The sequence below is a fragment of the Amborella trichopoda genome, chromosome 3 (assembly GCF_054954075.1).
Source record: "Amborella trichopoda isolate Santa Cruz 75 chromosome 3, AtrichopodaSantaCruz75HAP2 v2.0, whole genome shotgun sequence".
NCBI classification, from domain to species: domain Eukaryota; kingdom Viridiplantae; phylum Streptophyta; class Magnoliopsida; order Amborellales; family Amborellaceae; genus Amborella; species Amborella trichopoda.
Window position 1 is genome coordinate 55,723,462 of NC_142338.1, and position 16,264 is coordinate 55,739,725.

The 16,264-nt window shown below is 33.6% G+C and overlaps 1 protein-coding gene across 22 annotated transcripts; it reads left to right on the forward strand.

Annotated features, from left to right (window-relative positions):
- Positions 1-236: 236 nt before the first annotated feature.
- INDH (INDH1(iron-sulfur protein required for NADH dehydrogenase)) lies at positions 237-14,375 on the forward strand. Of its 22 annotated transcripts, none has more exons than XR_016051811.1 (9): positions 237-323; positions 468-606; positions 1,785-1,907; positions 2,631-2,728; positions 2,967-3,093; positions 3,579-3,677; positions 4,165-4,290; positions 5,758-5,960; positions 14,052-14,375. XR_016051811.1 is itself a non-coding variant. In XM_020664372.2 (9 exons), exons 1-8 carry the CDS (start codon positions 261-263, stop codon positions 5,929-5,931), a joined length of 936 nt encoding a protein of 311 aa, XP_020520031.1. In that variant the 5' UTR covers positions 237-260; the 3' UTR covers positions 5,932-5,960; positions 14,052-14,375. The 22 variants fall into 22 exon arrangements, 14 of the variants coding, with proteins under 14 accessions (XP_020520031.1, XP_088717620.1, XP_088717616.1 ...); XR_016051808.1 differs by having other exon boundaries at positions 3,592-3,677; positions 4,154-4,290; XR_016051810.1 differs by lacking the exon at positions 14,052-14,375 and adding an exon at positions 11,034-11,932.
- Positions 14,376-16,264: the final 1,889 nt, after the last annotated feature.

Consider the following 16,264-nt stretch of genomic DNA (forward strand, 5'->3'; position numbering starts at 1 on the left):
CGATGCGAATTCTGTTGATTAAACAGGTTATCAAACCTATGTTTCTAGGCTCCCCTAAATTCCATTACCGAACACAGTATTTTCCAAGGAGCTTGATCATCCAACTTCACAAGGAGAAGGGGCTTCCAGGTTCCAGATAACAGCTAGCTTCTGGTTGTCAAACAACCCGTAAATAAACTGAGCAGTTCGTGATTTTGGGTATATCTCTATCCTCCTCTCCCAGTTCCAGGCTCTTGGAAGTTGGAAGCCAGTCAGTTTTTATGGCTCTGGCTAGAATCTTTCGAAGTGGGCACCGATTGTTGAGACCATCTTTTGCAACGCAAGTATATATCAGGCCTTTTATTTTTCTTTTTTCTTTTTCTACATTTTCCCTTTTCTTTTTTGTTTTTTTGGGTTTTTTCTGATTCAGTAGCTGCTATTTATTTATTGGGTTCTGAATTTCTTTCATGACTAACTGTAACTTTCAGAGTGTTCAAAGGCTAGTAAGTGCCATTGGTTCAGATAATAAGAATAGGGTTCATGGAAGAAGGCCATCAATTGATGGAGTTAAGGATATCATAGCTGTAGCTTCTGGGAAAGGTGGTGTAGGCAAGTCCACTACTGCAGGTTAATCTTCCCATTCTTAATTTTTTCCTTTTTTTCTCTGTAATTTATTTTACTTTTTTTGTTTTTTATGTATGAGTTTGGCTTTTTTCATTTGGGGGATTCATATGCAAATATTGTGCCATTTCTTGTAAAGAGTTTTATTCCCTTCTGAAATCATGTGTAAATAATGTGTCATTTCTTATAAAAAAAAACACCCTGGCATTAAGTGCGAATAGACTCTAAATGTTCTTCCTTTACACATTAAATTCAAGAGACTGAGCCTGGGCACAGTTATGTAGATGAAAACACTCCAGAACTGTTTTTATTGGATTGGCTTTGTTCAGGGAAAATATCATTTGGTGTTTGTAGTTCTAAAAAGAAAAATAACATTACTTTTTGGTTTTGTGTTCACTTCAAAATAATATGAATTGGAAAATGAAGAAATTTGAAGATTCATTCTATAGCTCATAGAAATATCACATTGGGAGCTATTGATTATACATGACAAGAAAGGAAAATCTATTTTTTAACTAGCTTGCCTCGAAGTGAAGTTGAATATCTAAATATAGCTCGTATGGCCAGAATCTTTTGGTATATGGGGTAATCTACTGTAGAATAAAATTAGATAAACAACATTGCCTGCCCTTCGCGCTCTAGACTTATTTTGAATGATCGATGATTTTTGTTTTACTTTCTATTCAACATGTATAAAACTTGCTTCATATTAAAGGTTTTCAACAATCCTTTCAAAATGTCTCCATATGGAACGCTCAGAAAGTAAATGCTTACAAAAAATGAAAACCAGGACCACCATGGCAGGTAGGTAGGAATTGAGTGGGCACATAAGCGGCAGATAGGTAGGAATCGAGTGGGCACCTAAGTGGCAGATAGTAGGGTAGAAAGAGGTTGGGGTTTTGAGTTTGCACTATTTAAGGTGATGGCGGCATCAAGCTGGTCCTTTCCATTGTATAAGCCTTATGCGTCACTTAATTGCATGAGTTATTATTATTTCTTACTTAATCCCCTTTTTATTGATTGCAGTTGCACTATTATTAGCTATATTAATAATTGCCTCCACTGTGTAGTTGCGGTATCATACTGGATGTTCGGTTAATAGTTATATAGTCTAGAAGGCTCTTGAGGGTTCTTGATCTTTTGGAAGTTTGCGCATTTACTGGTACCATATCTATAAATTTCAGTGAATTTGGCTGTTGCACTTGCCATGGAGTGTCGATTGAGGGTGGGTTTGCTGGATGCTGATGTGTATGGACCATCCATTCCTACCATGATGAAGCTCCATGGAAAGCCAGAAGTGAGTAAAGGTGCTCCTCTCCTTGTTTTATTACATTTGATGACAAATAAAATATGTGATTCTGATGTATGCTTTTGATTCCTTGGCAAAAGCATCATTTATATTAATAAATACATCTTCTCTTGTTGTTCACCCGAATAGCTGGTAAATATTGGTTTCATTTATCACCAATAAATAGAGAGAAGCTTTTATTCATCTATTCATGAATGCTATGTAAGCACAATCAATATCAATATTTGTGCAGTTTCGCTTATTGTATCGAATCAGAAAGAAGAGTCGTAAACTTGTGATCTGATTGTCCTTTATGGCACTTTCCAATAAACTTATATGCATCCCTATTATCCTTCAATAAAGTAGAATTTTATTTGCAAGAAGTGAGCACTCCTTAATCTTTACAACGGGATATGACTTGGTTTGATTTTTTTTTTTGGAAGAATGCTTTATCATTTTCTGTTTCTTGTACAAATAGCCCGAATATGCAATGCTTTGTAAATTTACCACTTTTTAACATGATGTGGGACATGGATACTATGGAGCTAATGTGCCTTTCTCCACAGCATTGGTTCAGAACTTCAGATCCTACTTCATACATAAGAACTAAGACCATAACTCCAACCATAACTCAAAGAGTTATATGCTGACTGTGGGCATGTTCCCTGGATTTGACAAGGAGCACCTTGTTTAGCAGAGGTCAGTGTTTTGTTTTAACGTTTTTCCATCATATTTCTGACAGATATGAAGATGATCCCTATTGAAAACTATGGAGTGCGATGCATGTCAATTGGATTTTTGGTAGATAAAGGTGCTCCAATTGTATGGAGAGGCCCCATGGTAAGTAAGTGAGTGCTACTGCGTAAGCTTGTGAATGGAAATTTAGAACCAAAATAAGGTAAACTTCATACCAGGTTATGATGGATGCATTGAATACCAAGTTGCATGGGTGATTTTCATCCTTTGCTCTTGGATTTATTGGATGCATTTCTGGTGCCACTTCCCATAACCATCCATTTATTTGTTTTTGTTGTAGTTTATTTTGCTAGAAAATTTGTGCGGCTAAATTTACTTGCAGGTTATGAGTGCTCTACAAAAATTGACCAAGGGGGTTGCATGGGGAGATCTGGACATTCTTGTTGTGGACATGCCTCCTGGTACTGGGGATGCTCAGCTGTCCATGTCGCAGAATTTGCAATTATCGGGTAATCCTCAAAGAACAAGTTGACCGATGCATGATCTGTATTAGAATTTGTCTTCCTTTATGTTGTTGTGTGAATTACCTCTCACTTCTTAGTAAACAATCTTGAACGTTTACAAGGTAATAGTTACATCGAGGAGGAGATTTTTTTTCTGTGTATGTTAGTGTAAAGTTTGTAAATGACAAATGTCAGATGTTTATTTGCATTCTCATTGTAGTTGTAATTCTATTCTCTAGGAAGTGCTGGTGCTGGTACCATGTGATTTATTGTCCTCTCTAGTTTATGATACTAATGCACAATTATTTTTATTTTAGATCATTCTGAATGACAAATATCATTATTTTTGCTTTCTAAAAATAAAGGACATTTGTTCTCTTACAAGCAAAATTTTAATTGTAACTAGTCTAGTATCTAATACCATCTTTGGTAGAACTTTTTATGTGATTGCTTTATCACATTTCTTTAATTTGTGAACATAACACCTGCAGATCCAATTTGCAGGCACATTGATTGTTTCAACTCCACAGGACATTGCGTTATTGGATGCCAGGAGAGGTGCAAACATGTTTCGTAAAGTTGAAGTTCCTGTAAGAACAACCATATATGTATCTCTCTTTGCTTGGTTTTGCCATCTTTTACAATTTAGAACTGTAGATTATTCATTGTCAAAAAAAAGAATGATACTACAGTCCAGACTCTGGATTTATTTTGACCATTTACAGGGATTTTTCTTGCTTAGCACTTGTACCTGTTTTCTAGGATTAATAGTCTCAGTAGACAACGTCACAAAAATATTTGTGAATAACAAAAGCTGGCATATTGTCCCACGTCTCCACTCATTCCCATCTTCCATAAAAACATGTACAAGATGATAATGAATATTTGCGTAACAGATAGGAGTGATTGTTCTCACTTTCTTTCACTTGGTATTGATATACTTCCACCTTCAATAAGTAACTTCAGTAAGGTCTAAGAGGCATGTTATAGATTCAAGTAGTCTCATTATTTTTCATTTTGATGTCATGGCTATCATTATTCTTATTCTTGAAATGTTTAATGCTAGACATTTTGCAGATATTGGGACTGATAGAGAACATGAGCTGCTTCAAATGTCCACATTGTGGTGAGAAATCATATATATTTGGACAGGGAGGTGGTAGGCATACAGCTGATGAAATGGATATGAAATTCCTAGGAGAGGTAATCTTTATTTAGACCTTTGGAAAAGAAAAAACAGTATATTTAGGCGTGTCTGTCCATGCTTCTGCTGATAAATTGAAGTTTTTGCATACCCATATAATTAGGCCGCTCAAGCTGATTCACTTTTTTCTTTTCCATGTATTACACTCGGGGCGATGTGGCCAAGATTCAGAAAGGGAAATGTATAAATGACTAGAATAACAATTTCTGAGCAATGTGGCCATTATTTTATATAAAAAAGAGAAATTTACATACAGACACAAAAAAAAGTGTATAAAATACAAAAATGGGTGTAATTTAGCCAAAAATTACACGAATGGTCAGTGCCGCAGTGGTTTTTTATTTTTTCCCATATTGCCCCTTGTTCTGAGAATGCCATTTTCGGACTGCTTTTTATTTTATTTAATTTAATTTAATTTTTTTTGATAGTAGGGATGTGCCCTAAGGCTTAGAACAGTGCAAAAAGCAATCCGAGGTCCCCATCCTCGGACCACCTATGTTCAGCTATTAGAACTCAAAGTACGCGGTCCGAGGATGGGGAACTCGGACTGCATTTGGACAGCCTTGGTGACTCCATAGAGTGCTCCGAGGTCCCCATCCTTGGACTGCCTGGGCACTATCCTAAACCTAAGGGCACAACCGTATTATCAATTTTTTTTTTTAAGCAAAGTTAAGAAGCAGTCCGAGAATGGCATTCTCGGACGGAGGGGCAATACGGGAAAAAAATAAAAAACTATGGGGGACTGACCCTCCGCGTAATTTTTGTCTAAATTAGACCCATTTTGTATTTTAATTACTTTTTTCGTGTCTGTATGTAAACTTCTCTATAAAAATATGGATGCTTATGTCTCTTAGAACAATCCGATCCAAGTTTCCAAGAGACACTAACTTCAATTTTAACCGTTGTGCTCTAGGAATATATGAAAGTGAACAGGATTCAAGAAAAAGAGGGAGAAAATAAGGGATGCTAGCATTAGTTTGATATTTCGAATACCATAAGTTTCTTTCCACTATACAAAATTGAGTAAATAAATAAATATGGAGAAATGGTTTATGCGTCGGGGGATGGAATTCTACAATTACGTCCCCTAAGGCATCGAACTTCCATCTTTCAGATGGATGAAAGTGGTGGTCCCTCTCAAAAAAATAAAAATTAACGTGTCCAAAAACCTTTTCCAAAAAGTTATATTTTTAGCTTTTAAAATGTACTTATTTTTTATATATTAATAATAAAATGATTTCCATGTTTTATTTTTCTGACAAATTAGGTCCAAAGTTCATCTAAAAAATATATAGATCATAAAGAGGGGATAGATATCTACATATGAGTCCTAGACTCGTAGAAACAGTGTCCAATAAATATTAGCAAAATGCATAATACCTTGGAAAGCTATTTGTTTGAATTTCTGCTGCATGGTTTGTAATAAAGAAGACGTGTTTATTTAATTTAGAGATTGTCTTGATCAGGTACCCCTAGATGTGGAAATTAGGAGAACTTCAGATGAAGGGACTCCTATTGTTTTCTCGTCACCTCATTGTGGGGTCGCTGAAGCCTACAAAAATATAGCAAATCAAATCGTGAGTAGACTCGAAGAACTTGAAAAGGAACGCAGTATCAACTTTCCCGAGATTCGATTGTAACCATACGAGTTTCTACTACTTTCTTAGAGGTATGTAACTTAAAAACATATTTAACTTCATTCCATAGGAAATTTTTTGGCAGGCATGTGAGGGTTATTAAGGAGAATGTTTTCTTCTCTATATTTGTTTGAAAATGAGGTTTTGAAATAAACTGTCCCTTCAAATGTTCCAAATGATGGTCACTTGACATTGTAGGTTTTTTTAACGGCTAAAGACTTTGATTTTACATCATCATCATATCAGAGTTTTTTGCCAACTATTTGGCTACGAAAATCCTGGTATGCAGTTTTGTTATACCAAGGCTAAAATTATTGGGAGGCACCTTTCGACCATGCTATTGATATCCTGAAACTTGGACTATGATTGGCAAAACTTCACTGAAAACATGATTTTTCAGAACTATAGTTTTTAAAAAGTTTGAACAGGTGTAATTCTCAATATAATTTTAAAACTCACATTTTTTAAGAAAATGAAAAGCTACCGTTTTACATCAATTTTTAAAAAACTGTCGAAAGAACGCTTTAAAAAATTGTCTTAGCATTATTCTAGATTTACAATACTATATATATATATATATATTCTTCTCTGTCATTTTTGTAAATTTACAATACTATATGCCTTCGTCTGAGCAATGACATATATTATGCCCTATTGGTTAATACGTACGTTGTGAACTAATTGTTTCTCTTGAAAGATAATGCAACTATTACGCCTTGGAAAAAAAGCCGACTCCCTAGCACCTTAAAAAAAAGTGAGGAAAAAAAAAGAGAAAAAAGAGAGAGGATAATGCAACTATTTGGTGTCCATGTAAGTAAGCATCTTCCCCTTGTGTCATCATTATCATTTTAGCCTTTTTCCAATTAATTGGGGTTGGCTACATGAATTCTGATTAGTGTTTGCAAAACCGGGCGATCTAACCACTAACCTTTCAGTTAGATTAGAACCGGCGAGTGGTTGGTTTGGCTGGTTTCGGTTTTGGGCAGTTTTGGTGATCAACTGGTATTTAAAAAAATAAATAAAAAAATTGTATATAAATTCCTAAAAATAGGAATTTTATTTGTAATACATTTTTTTAATATTCTTTACAATATGATAAAGATTAAAATTGTATTGGTCATCAATACTCACTTTTATATTTTTTTATCTTTTTCAGAAAATTTTAAAAGTACCTCTAAGCACAAATTGATTCGTTAAAATCCATTTTTTTCATTAATTTTCAACTTCATTTGAATGTGTTTTGTTTTAATCATTTATTTATATGTTTTTCATATTTTAGTAGATTTTTTTTTTTATATATATTTTTTTATTTTTTTCAACACTTTTTTGATTGCCCGGGACTTGTTTGGTTAGAGCGGTCGAATCAGTCGGTCTACCGGTTAGGCCGGTTAAACCGCTTCCGGGCTCATGTTCGGTTAATCGTTTCGTTTTGATTTTTCGCACACTAATCTTGGTTCTCCATTATGGTCTTTAAAGGCCATAAGTTCTCGTATCTTTTCGAACTATTTCCATAAGTTCCAATATTTTTTCGTATTGCTTTCAACTACATCCTTTTGGACCTATTTTTTACTATTTTTAGTCCTTCCATTTGAACTAATTCGCACATCCTAACCGTTACTATATATATATACAAATAGATATCTTTTTGCATATTATGTTCGAACATATGTACTTAAAAAATGCACCTCTTTGGGTTGTGTTTTTTTAGCAAAATCCTAACAAACCATGTTTTTTTACTCAAATGATTTTGTGGATCTCTTTTTGGGCTTATGATTTTTTTAAGTGAAATCCTAACAAATCATTTGGGTGAAATTTTTTCACTCAAATGACTTTTGGGATCTCTGTTTCCTTCTTTGGTTCGGCTATTTTCGATAGAAATCGAATTAATATTGACCTTATAATGCGGTTACAAGAATTGCTAATTCGGGTAATAAGAAAGAAGCGAGGTTGGCATACCTTAGCATGCATAATGGCTTAATGAATTTGGAAGTAGTGTGTTTTTTGGGTAATATAGTGGGAAGCCGTGTCCCTACCTATTTTTTAAAATAATTTAGGAGTGAATTTATTTGAAGGTGTTAGTGGGTGGTGGCAGTAAAGATGAAAAGAATATGCGTAGAGTAGAGTAGAGTGTGGGGGTGTTACCACGGCGCGATCAATGTGTTTTTAATATGCGTACCAAGCCGTTGTGCAATGCACAGCTTGCCCTTCCCTTCTCTTCCCATTGTGAAATATGCATTTTTGCTTTCTAAACATATGCTTAATTTCGTACTGCTGAAATGGGATCTGATGCTTGGCCGCATGGTACATATTAGTGTCTATTTTCGGTTAAATAGTAAAATGAGCAATTTTATTCATTGTGTTTTATAAACAATTTAAATATTGTAATTGTCTAACTTTACTAAACATAACTTTAGGAAGAGAAGAGGAAACTAAAGACAAAAAATAAGGAAATAAACATTTTTATAAGAAAACCAAAGAAAATGTACGACCTGTTGATTTCCTCCGGTTCACCCGGCCTCTTCTGGGAATCTGGTCTGCATTGGCAAATTGGATCCATTAAAAAAAAAAAGATATTGAGAACAATAAAAAGATAATAAATAAATATGATAGGTAGGAACCGGGCAATTTATCCGATTTCCTAACTGATGCAGGCAGGGAAAATGGAGGGAGGAAATAATTAAAATAAAAATAATAATAAAGGGTGAGAGAGTATATCCTTTTTTTGGGTATGCAAGGCAGTCCACTTCAAAAACATAACTTTTTACTCAAATCCAGGTCTTCCCTCTTCACAATGAGGACTTCTGCCTTTAAATACACTTAGAAAAAAAATAAAATAAAATAAACCTACAAAATATAAACTCTCTCTCTTAAATACACTTAAAAGAAAAATAAATAAATAAATAAACCCATAAAATATAAACTCTCTCTCTCACTCAAACTCCCGTATCCCTTATCAAACTATCTCAAAACTCATTTCTCCCTTACAAACCAAGTAATCCTTACTGCAACTAAACCTAATTAATATTTATCTCTTTAAAACCAACTTAATCATTTACCTAATATTAAAACCAACTATATCCCCAAAACAGCTCATGCACTACCTTATTCATTAAACAACTCGCACACTATCATATTTATTAAGTAACTCATGCACTACCCTATTTATTAAAATAAAAATTAATCTATTAAAAAATAGTTTTTTTATAACCCCAATTTTAATTTAAATTATTCTCATGGGGTTAGGGTAAACTCGACCTCAAGCTTACACCTTGTAGAGGCCAAGCAAATAATTGGTGATGCAGTCCCAATATGCGTCTCAATACTTGTTTTTCTTCAAATAAACAATCGATCAAATATAATTTGTAGTGGAACTATGAGATATCGAACTATGGGATACTAAATTGAATCTTGATTTTTCTTTTCCAAGTTCACAGGGATGGATTTCACATATTGCATCACGCAAGTCTTCTTCTTCATAGTTAATTTTCAAAATTTCTTGCACTTTAGGGTCACATATTGCATCACGCAAGTCTTCTTCTTCATAGTTAATTTTCAAATTTTCTTGCACTTTAGGGTTATTGACACCGTCCTTTATATTGTGTTCATATTCTTGTTCCTCTTGTTGCAATATACTAAGTCGATCTTGTAGATATTGTTGTATTGATATTGTTGTATTCATTTGCGATGGTGTTTCATGTGTCTATCGAATTGTTGATCCAATTGCTCAAACCGATCCAAACTCTCCATTTAGTGAATGGATCTTTGATCTCAAGGCTCTAATACCAATTGATATAAGAAGAAATAATAATATAATAATAATAATAAATGTAAGAGAATATACCATATCTCTAGGTTTGTTAGGGATTCCACTCCAAAAGGGAGTCCACCTCAAAATATATTTTCACAAGATTAACTCTTTACTCTAGTCCAATTCTCTGCTCTTTACAATGAGTGATTTCTTCATTTTAAATACATTTGAAGAAAAATAAATAAATAAAAAAGATCCCACAAAAAATAAAAGGAAAATATCTCTATACCCATATTTTTAAGTTGACCCAAGGTTTCAAAACATATCTTAGGTCCTAAAAATTCTAAGTTTTATATTTTTTAACCCCCTAAGTTAACTTTATTCCCTTTAAACCTATTTTTTTTGTCCCAAACAAATATAAGAAAGACATATCATTTCTAAACACCATTCTTTTTATCTCTTCACATGATTTTCTCTTCAATCTCTCTCTACCTATTTTCCCACTCTCTCTCTCTCGTTAGAGAGATAAAGAGGTGAATGTTAGATAGAGAAATTTGGGGGAATATATCATGTAAAGAGAGTAGGGGTTTAAAATGAACATGTCTTTTTTATATTTGCTAGGGTTAAAAAAGTAGTTGAAAGTGGGTAAAGTTAGTCAGGGGGTTAGGAGATATGTTTTGAATTTTTGAGTATATTGAGATATGAAAACGAAAAATAAGGGGTATGAAAATATTTATTCAAAAACTAAACTCTCTCTCTCAAACTCATGTCTCCCTTATTAAAGCACCTCAAAACCCATGTCTCATTTATCAAACCGAGTAAGCCTTACCCTAACTAAGCCTAATTAACATTTATCTCTTTAAAACCAACAAACCACCTCCAAACTCACTTCTCTTTTATTAAACCAAGAAAGCCTTATCTTAACTAAACGTAGTTAATATTTTTTCTTTTTAAAATTAGCTTAATCCTTTGCTTAATATTAAAACCAACCATATCTCCAAAACAACTCACGCACTACCCTATTCAATAAAACAAAAATTAATCTATTAAAAATAAAGTAAAATATTGAAAACCCCAATTTTTATTTGCATAAGTGACATAAGTACATAAGCAACCCATAGGAACCATAACAATTCTTGGTTTCAACAAGGAAACCAGTTGGTCTAGACTAATTCCTTATCCGAATCGGTTGTTCTTGATTCAGACTACCGGTTTTTAAAACATTGCATCGAGCCCTATTAGCTAATATTGAAGAAAGGAGAACTATCCAAGGGATTGATGATGAGTTGGTTTGGGAAGTAGAATGTGATGGATGTTTTTCGGTGAAATCAGCCTTTGATCTTTTGTTTCATGATAGGATCAGATGGAGTCAATGCTCTTTAAAAAAGATACGGTGCTGGCATATCCCACGGAAAGTTAGTCTTCTTATGGGTGTTCTAAGGTAAGACACTAACAGTTGATACTCTCATGAAAAGATGAAGAACTTTGATTAATATTTGCCTTTTATGCGAGGAGAGTGATGAAAATAGGGATTATTTGTTTCTCCATTGTCGTTTTATTTTTCAAATATGGTGTTGGTCGTTTAGAAAAATGGGGATTGGCGTTACTTTGCCATGCTCCCACACAAATGTTCTAGACCATTTGAGTTGTGATGGATTGCCAAAAGTTGAATGTATGATCCTACATATTGGAAGAACAATTGTATTCAGGGAGGTATGGTTGGAATGTAATCAAAAGGCTTTTTGAAGGGGTGGTTATGGAGGGTGAGATGGTCTAAAGGAGAGTACAACATACAATGTGGAGTTGGTTCTCAATAACAAAAGAAAGGTTCGAGATCTCGATAACATGGAAGTATATCTTCCAAACCTTATGGTGCAGGAATTCATAGAAATTAGACCAAAAGGGCGATGGGAAGTATCATGGGTTGGAAACTTGAAGTTGAACTTTGACGGAAGTTCATTAGGAAACCCATAGCCAGTTGGAGTTGGCTGGGGAGATTGGTTTTTGTTATGCGGGTCCGTGTGGGGAGAAAACAAAAATGAAGTGGAGTTTGATAATTTTGAAGTAAAGGGATGTGGTGGAACCGTACATAATCGAAGGAGATTCTTTAAATGTTATTAACTAGTGTAACAATGTCTCTAGATCCCGTGGCGATTGAGAACTCAATGGATGCTGTGATCGAGATTGTCAATCAATTGTATGTCACCTATAAATATATTTATAGAGAGGCTAATGAAGTTGTTGATTCTCTTGCAAGGGGAGTTTTGTTTTAATCCCTTCAAGTTTCCGATGCTTTATTTGTACAAGTCTGATATAAGTTTCTTTTAAGCAATAAAATTTCAATACTCTTATCCAAAAAAAAAGAAAAAAAACTGCATGGAGGTGTAACTTCATAGTTTACATGCAATATAAGCAATTCAGGAGTCGTCCTGGTCCGATTTTTCGAGTTGAACAAAGCGCTCGAGTTTTTGAAACCAATGTTTAAAACATCTAATGGATATGAGCCCATAGTATCAATCGGATCATTTGCCAACAAATAAAGGAATGTGAGCAGATTAAAAGACATTACGACATCTGATGCTCCTTCTAATTCAAACCCATTCTATCCATTGATCTGAGCAATAGTTTCCAGAAAAGCCCATAAGCACACGTTTGAGTATAAAAAGAAGAGAAAGACATACCCCATATTTAAAATTATGGTCCCATGCACACCTTCGGCTCCACGGGGACGCTCCAAATTAAAAAAACAGTCAAAGAACCCCTTAATCTCTTCCCCTACTTCTTTTCCGAAAGTACGAATTTTATATTTTTTTGGGAAAGGTTTCTATACTACTCATATATAATAGAAGATATATATATATATATACCCATGTAGCCGTTTAATTTAGATCAAGTGAGGCACTCACTTTTTTATCTTAGATAGCTTCAAAGTATTTTATTTTTAATTTTTCTCTAAAAATTGTATGAATATGAAATTTGGTACATGCCATCTTCTCAATGGGGCGTACTTAAAAAAATACTAACAACTTAAGTACCATTTGAATTTTTCAAAGGTATTTTGGAATTTTTATTTCATTGAAAATATTTTTTTTATAGTTTTGATGGAGTTTTTATTTCATTGGGAATATTTTTTTTTATATTTTTGATAATGGTAAGTTGGATAAGAAAAGTCGTAAGAGGAACCTTGCCCTTCTGTTTTTCTTCTAAAAACACTTTGGGGGTGAGGGTAAGAATGAGAGTGAGAGAGGGAGAAAAAAATGGCGGGCAAACATGGAGGGTTGTGCGAGAGAGAGAGAGAGAGAGAGAGAGGGATGTTTCACGGGCGGAGAGGGAAGGGAAAGATAGGAGTGTTTGTTTCACAAGAGTGAGATCCCAAAGAATAGAAGCAGGGAAAGTGACTTGCACTAAGGGGGTATAAGTAAAACAAAAAAAAGAAAAACAAAAGGGGAGAGAGTTTTAAGAAAGAAAAGAAAAAAAGGTTTTTTTCTTTTTTTTTCAACTTTTGAAGGGTTCTATGGGCTTTTTGTCGACATGAAGGTATATACAGGAACATCAATTTATAAATTGGGTATTCTTGTAGACATCTTGTTCCCATGTCAGCAACATTCTATAACAACAATTACACAAAATGGAGCCACCACAGACAACAATATTCACTTGTAGCAAAGGTTAAATTTTATCTTTTCTATAGAAGAAAACCCATAATTCTATTCTATCTTGAGATGCTGGTTAGGTTGAGACCATGCCATTTTGAAGGAAAAGACTATGTGTGTGCACGTGCATTTAAAAAGATATGTTGCATCCTGTAAACAAATGTTGGATTGAATTATAATGACTTCGTTCCATCCATCCTTCCTGTCGATGGTACGCGTCAGCCATGCAGCAGAATCGCATTCAAGTAACGAACACGTTCATCCAATAGTAAAACAACATGAGAAATTTACGTCAATATCCCTCCAAGTTGTTACGGATACACCTAAAAAATCCATAGTTTTGGCCTAGTTTGGATGTCAAAGAAAAAAATACTCATATTGAAAAAAAAAAATACAATTTTTTTATCCTCAATTGAAAAACATTATCGTTTTATTTTATTATATTGGTAGATTGTTTGGATGTCTTTTAAAATATAGAAAGAAAATTTTATTCCTCAATTGAAAAACACTATCGTTTTATTTTATTATGTTGGTAGATTGTTTGAATGTCTTTTAAAATATAAGAAAAAAATTTTATTTACCAGATAGGTCTGATTGGATGCGTTGCAAGAAATCCCAAACCCAATTTATACCATTCTATAATTAAAATCCCAAACCCAATTTATACCGTTCTATAATTTAATTATATATAATTTAATTATATTGATGCTTCTCTTTTGCAGGTTATTATTTTGATTCTTCTCTCTAGATTTGTAGTTTATTTCTACAAATATAGGAGACAAAGAGAATGAGAAGAATCAGAAAACAGGAGCAGGGAGGAGTTCAATATTATTATTAGAGAAAGGAACAGGGAATAGTTGAACATTATTATTAGAGAGAGTAATGGATGGCAAAAAGAGGTTTCCTCTGTAAGTGTTTTAGGTTTGGGCGAAAGAGGTTTGCTATGCAAGTATTTTGAAGTTGTAAAACATCTAATTCTGTATACTCAGAAAACCACTCCATTAAATTTAGATAGAGAATAAAGGTTCTTAGAGATATTGAGCAAACACCTCATTCTGTATACTCAGAAAACCACTCCATTAAATTTAGATAGAGAATAAAGGTTCTTAGAGATATCGAACAAAAACCTAAAAAGGAATCACTATCCAGCAACCCGTCGAAATGCTAGAGCCCCTCTATGAAATTAGCATTAAATTTAGATAGAGAATAAAGGTTCTTAAAGATATCGAGAAAAAACCTAAAAAGGAATCACTATCCAGCAACCCGTCCAATGTTAGAGGCCCTCTATGAAATTAGGGGCTTGGAATGCTAAAAAGCTCTATGAAATTAGGGGCTTTCTAGAGAGAAGATGGAAAGGATTATAGTGAGAGCTCTATGAAATTAGGGGCTTTCTAGAGAAAAAGATGGAAAGGATGTTAGGGAGAGCTCAATGAAATTAGGGGCTTTCTAGATACAGAAATATGGAAAATAAAGGTTCATTTTTTAGAGAGAAAAAAATTTGATGGGATCTAAAAAAGATGTTAGGATATGGAGTTGAGTATGAAAGAATGAAATAGCAGCGAGATGGTGGAAAGGCTAAGAGGGAAGCGAGTTTGGGGGAAAACCGGAAAGGCCAAAAGAGAAGCGAAAGTTTGGGGGACAAACGCGAAGAGAGAATCTAAAAAAAATTGTGAGCCAAAAAATATCCATTTTTTCTCCTCACGTTTTTTTTTTTTGGCACATTTGACTTAGCGTCGTAATCTATTTTGTTGAGATATAAATACCGATAGGGTTATCCAAACGGTTCCAATGCCTATCTCAATCTTTTTTTCTTGTCATTGAAAAATATTGCAAGTTTGGATACATCCAAACTAGCCCTTTAATCTTTCTGTTCACGTTTTTTTTGGCACATTTGACTTAGTATCATAGTCTATTTTGTTGAGAAATAAAGGCTGATGGAGTTATCCAAATGGTTCCAATGCTTGTCTCAATCTTTTTTTCTTGTCATTAAAAAATATTGCAATTTTGGGTACATCCAAACTCGCCCTTTGATATTGTAAAACCCTTTGATTGATCATCGAGAGATGTATGACCATGAAAAATAAAAGGGAAAAATTTATATAGAGCCTGAGGCTCTAAACAATCAAATATGAGCCTATCTCAAAAATTTTACTAGAAGAGGTTGTTTTGATGTTCAAATATCTTCAAATTGATCACCACGACATTAAGAAGCATGGACATGAGAAAAAAATAGATTTCAAATTTTAAAAATAGTGTATTTTGTAACACATTTTTGGACAGTCAATTTTCAAGATTTTCAAGTTTTCATAGATCTGTCTACACAAATTTTGAAGCTTTAAACTGTATAAATAAATATAAAACATATTTTAAGGCTATCACAAAGCTTTCCAATATTGAAACCACATTTTTTGATACTATTTGAAGGTAGGCTCTAATTTGATTGTTTAGAGCCTAGGCTCTATACAAACCGCACCCAAAATAAAAAGATTTTAAGTCTAAAAAATTGTGCATTTTACAAAATATTATCTACACCGTCCATTTTCAAGATGTTCATATGTTTATAGATCTACTTGATTTTAACCATGTTTGAAATTTAAAATTTTATAATTAGAGATAAAAATAGATTTTGAGATAATCCTAAAACCATTTTACATCAAAATTATATACCATGATAAAATTTGAAGATGCACCTTAACTTTACAGCTACATATGCATCTATATGCTAACTGCACCCTTAAATAAACACTCTTAAAATATCGGTTATTACATTCATACCTTTTTTTAAAAAAATTGTTCACAGATTACTCCTACTTTGGACCTTTAAGATCTAATGTTTAACTTAATAGTCTTAACTTCAACTTGAAACAAAACAAGTTTTGGACCTTGAAAGTCCGATATTTTTCCATATCGGTAAGGGCAAGATAAACATTGCACT

Coding starts and splice junctions, on each gene's coding strand:
- INDH (XM_020664372.2), top strand. CDS start 261: ATGGCTCTGGCTAGAATCTTTCGAAGTGGGCACCGATTGTTGAGACCA. Junction 1,908..2,630: donor AAAGCCAGAAGTGAGTAAAG/GTGCTCCTCTCC, acceptor TATTTCTGACAG/ATATGAAGATGATCCCTATT. Junction 3,678..4,164: donor TTCGTAAAGTTGAAGTTCCT/GTAAGAACAACC, acceptor GACATTTTGCAG/ATATTGGGACTGATAGAGAA.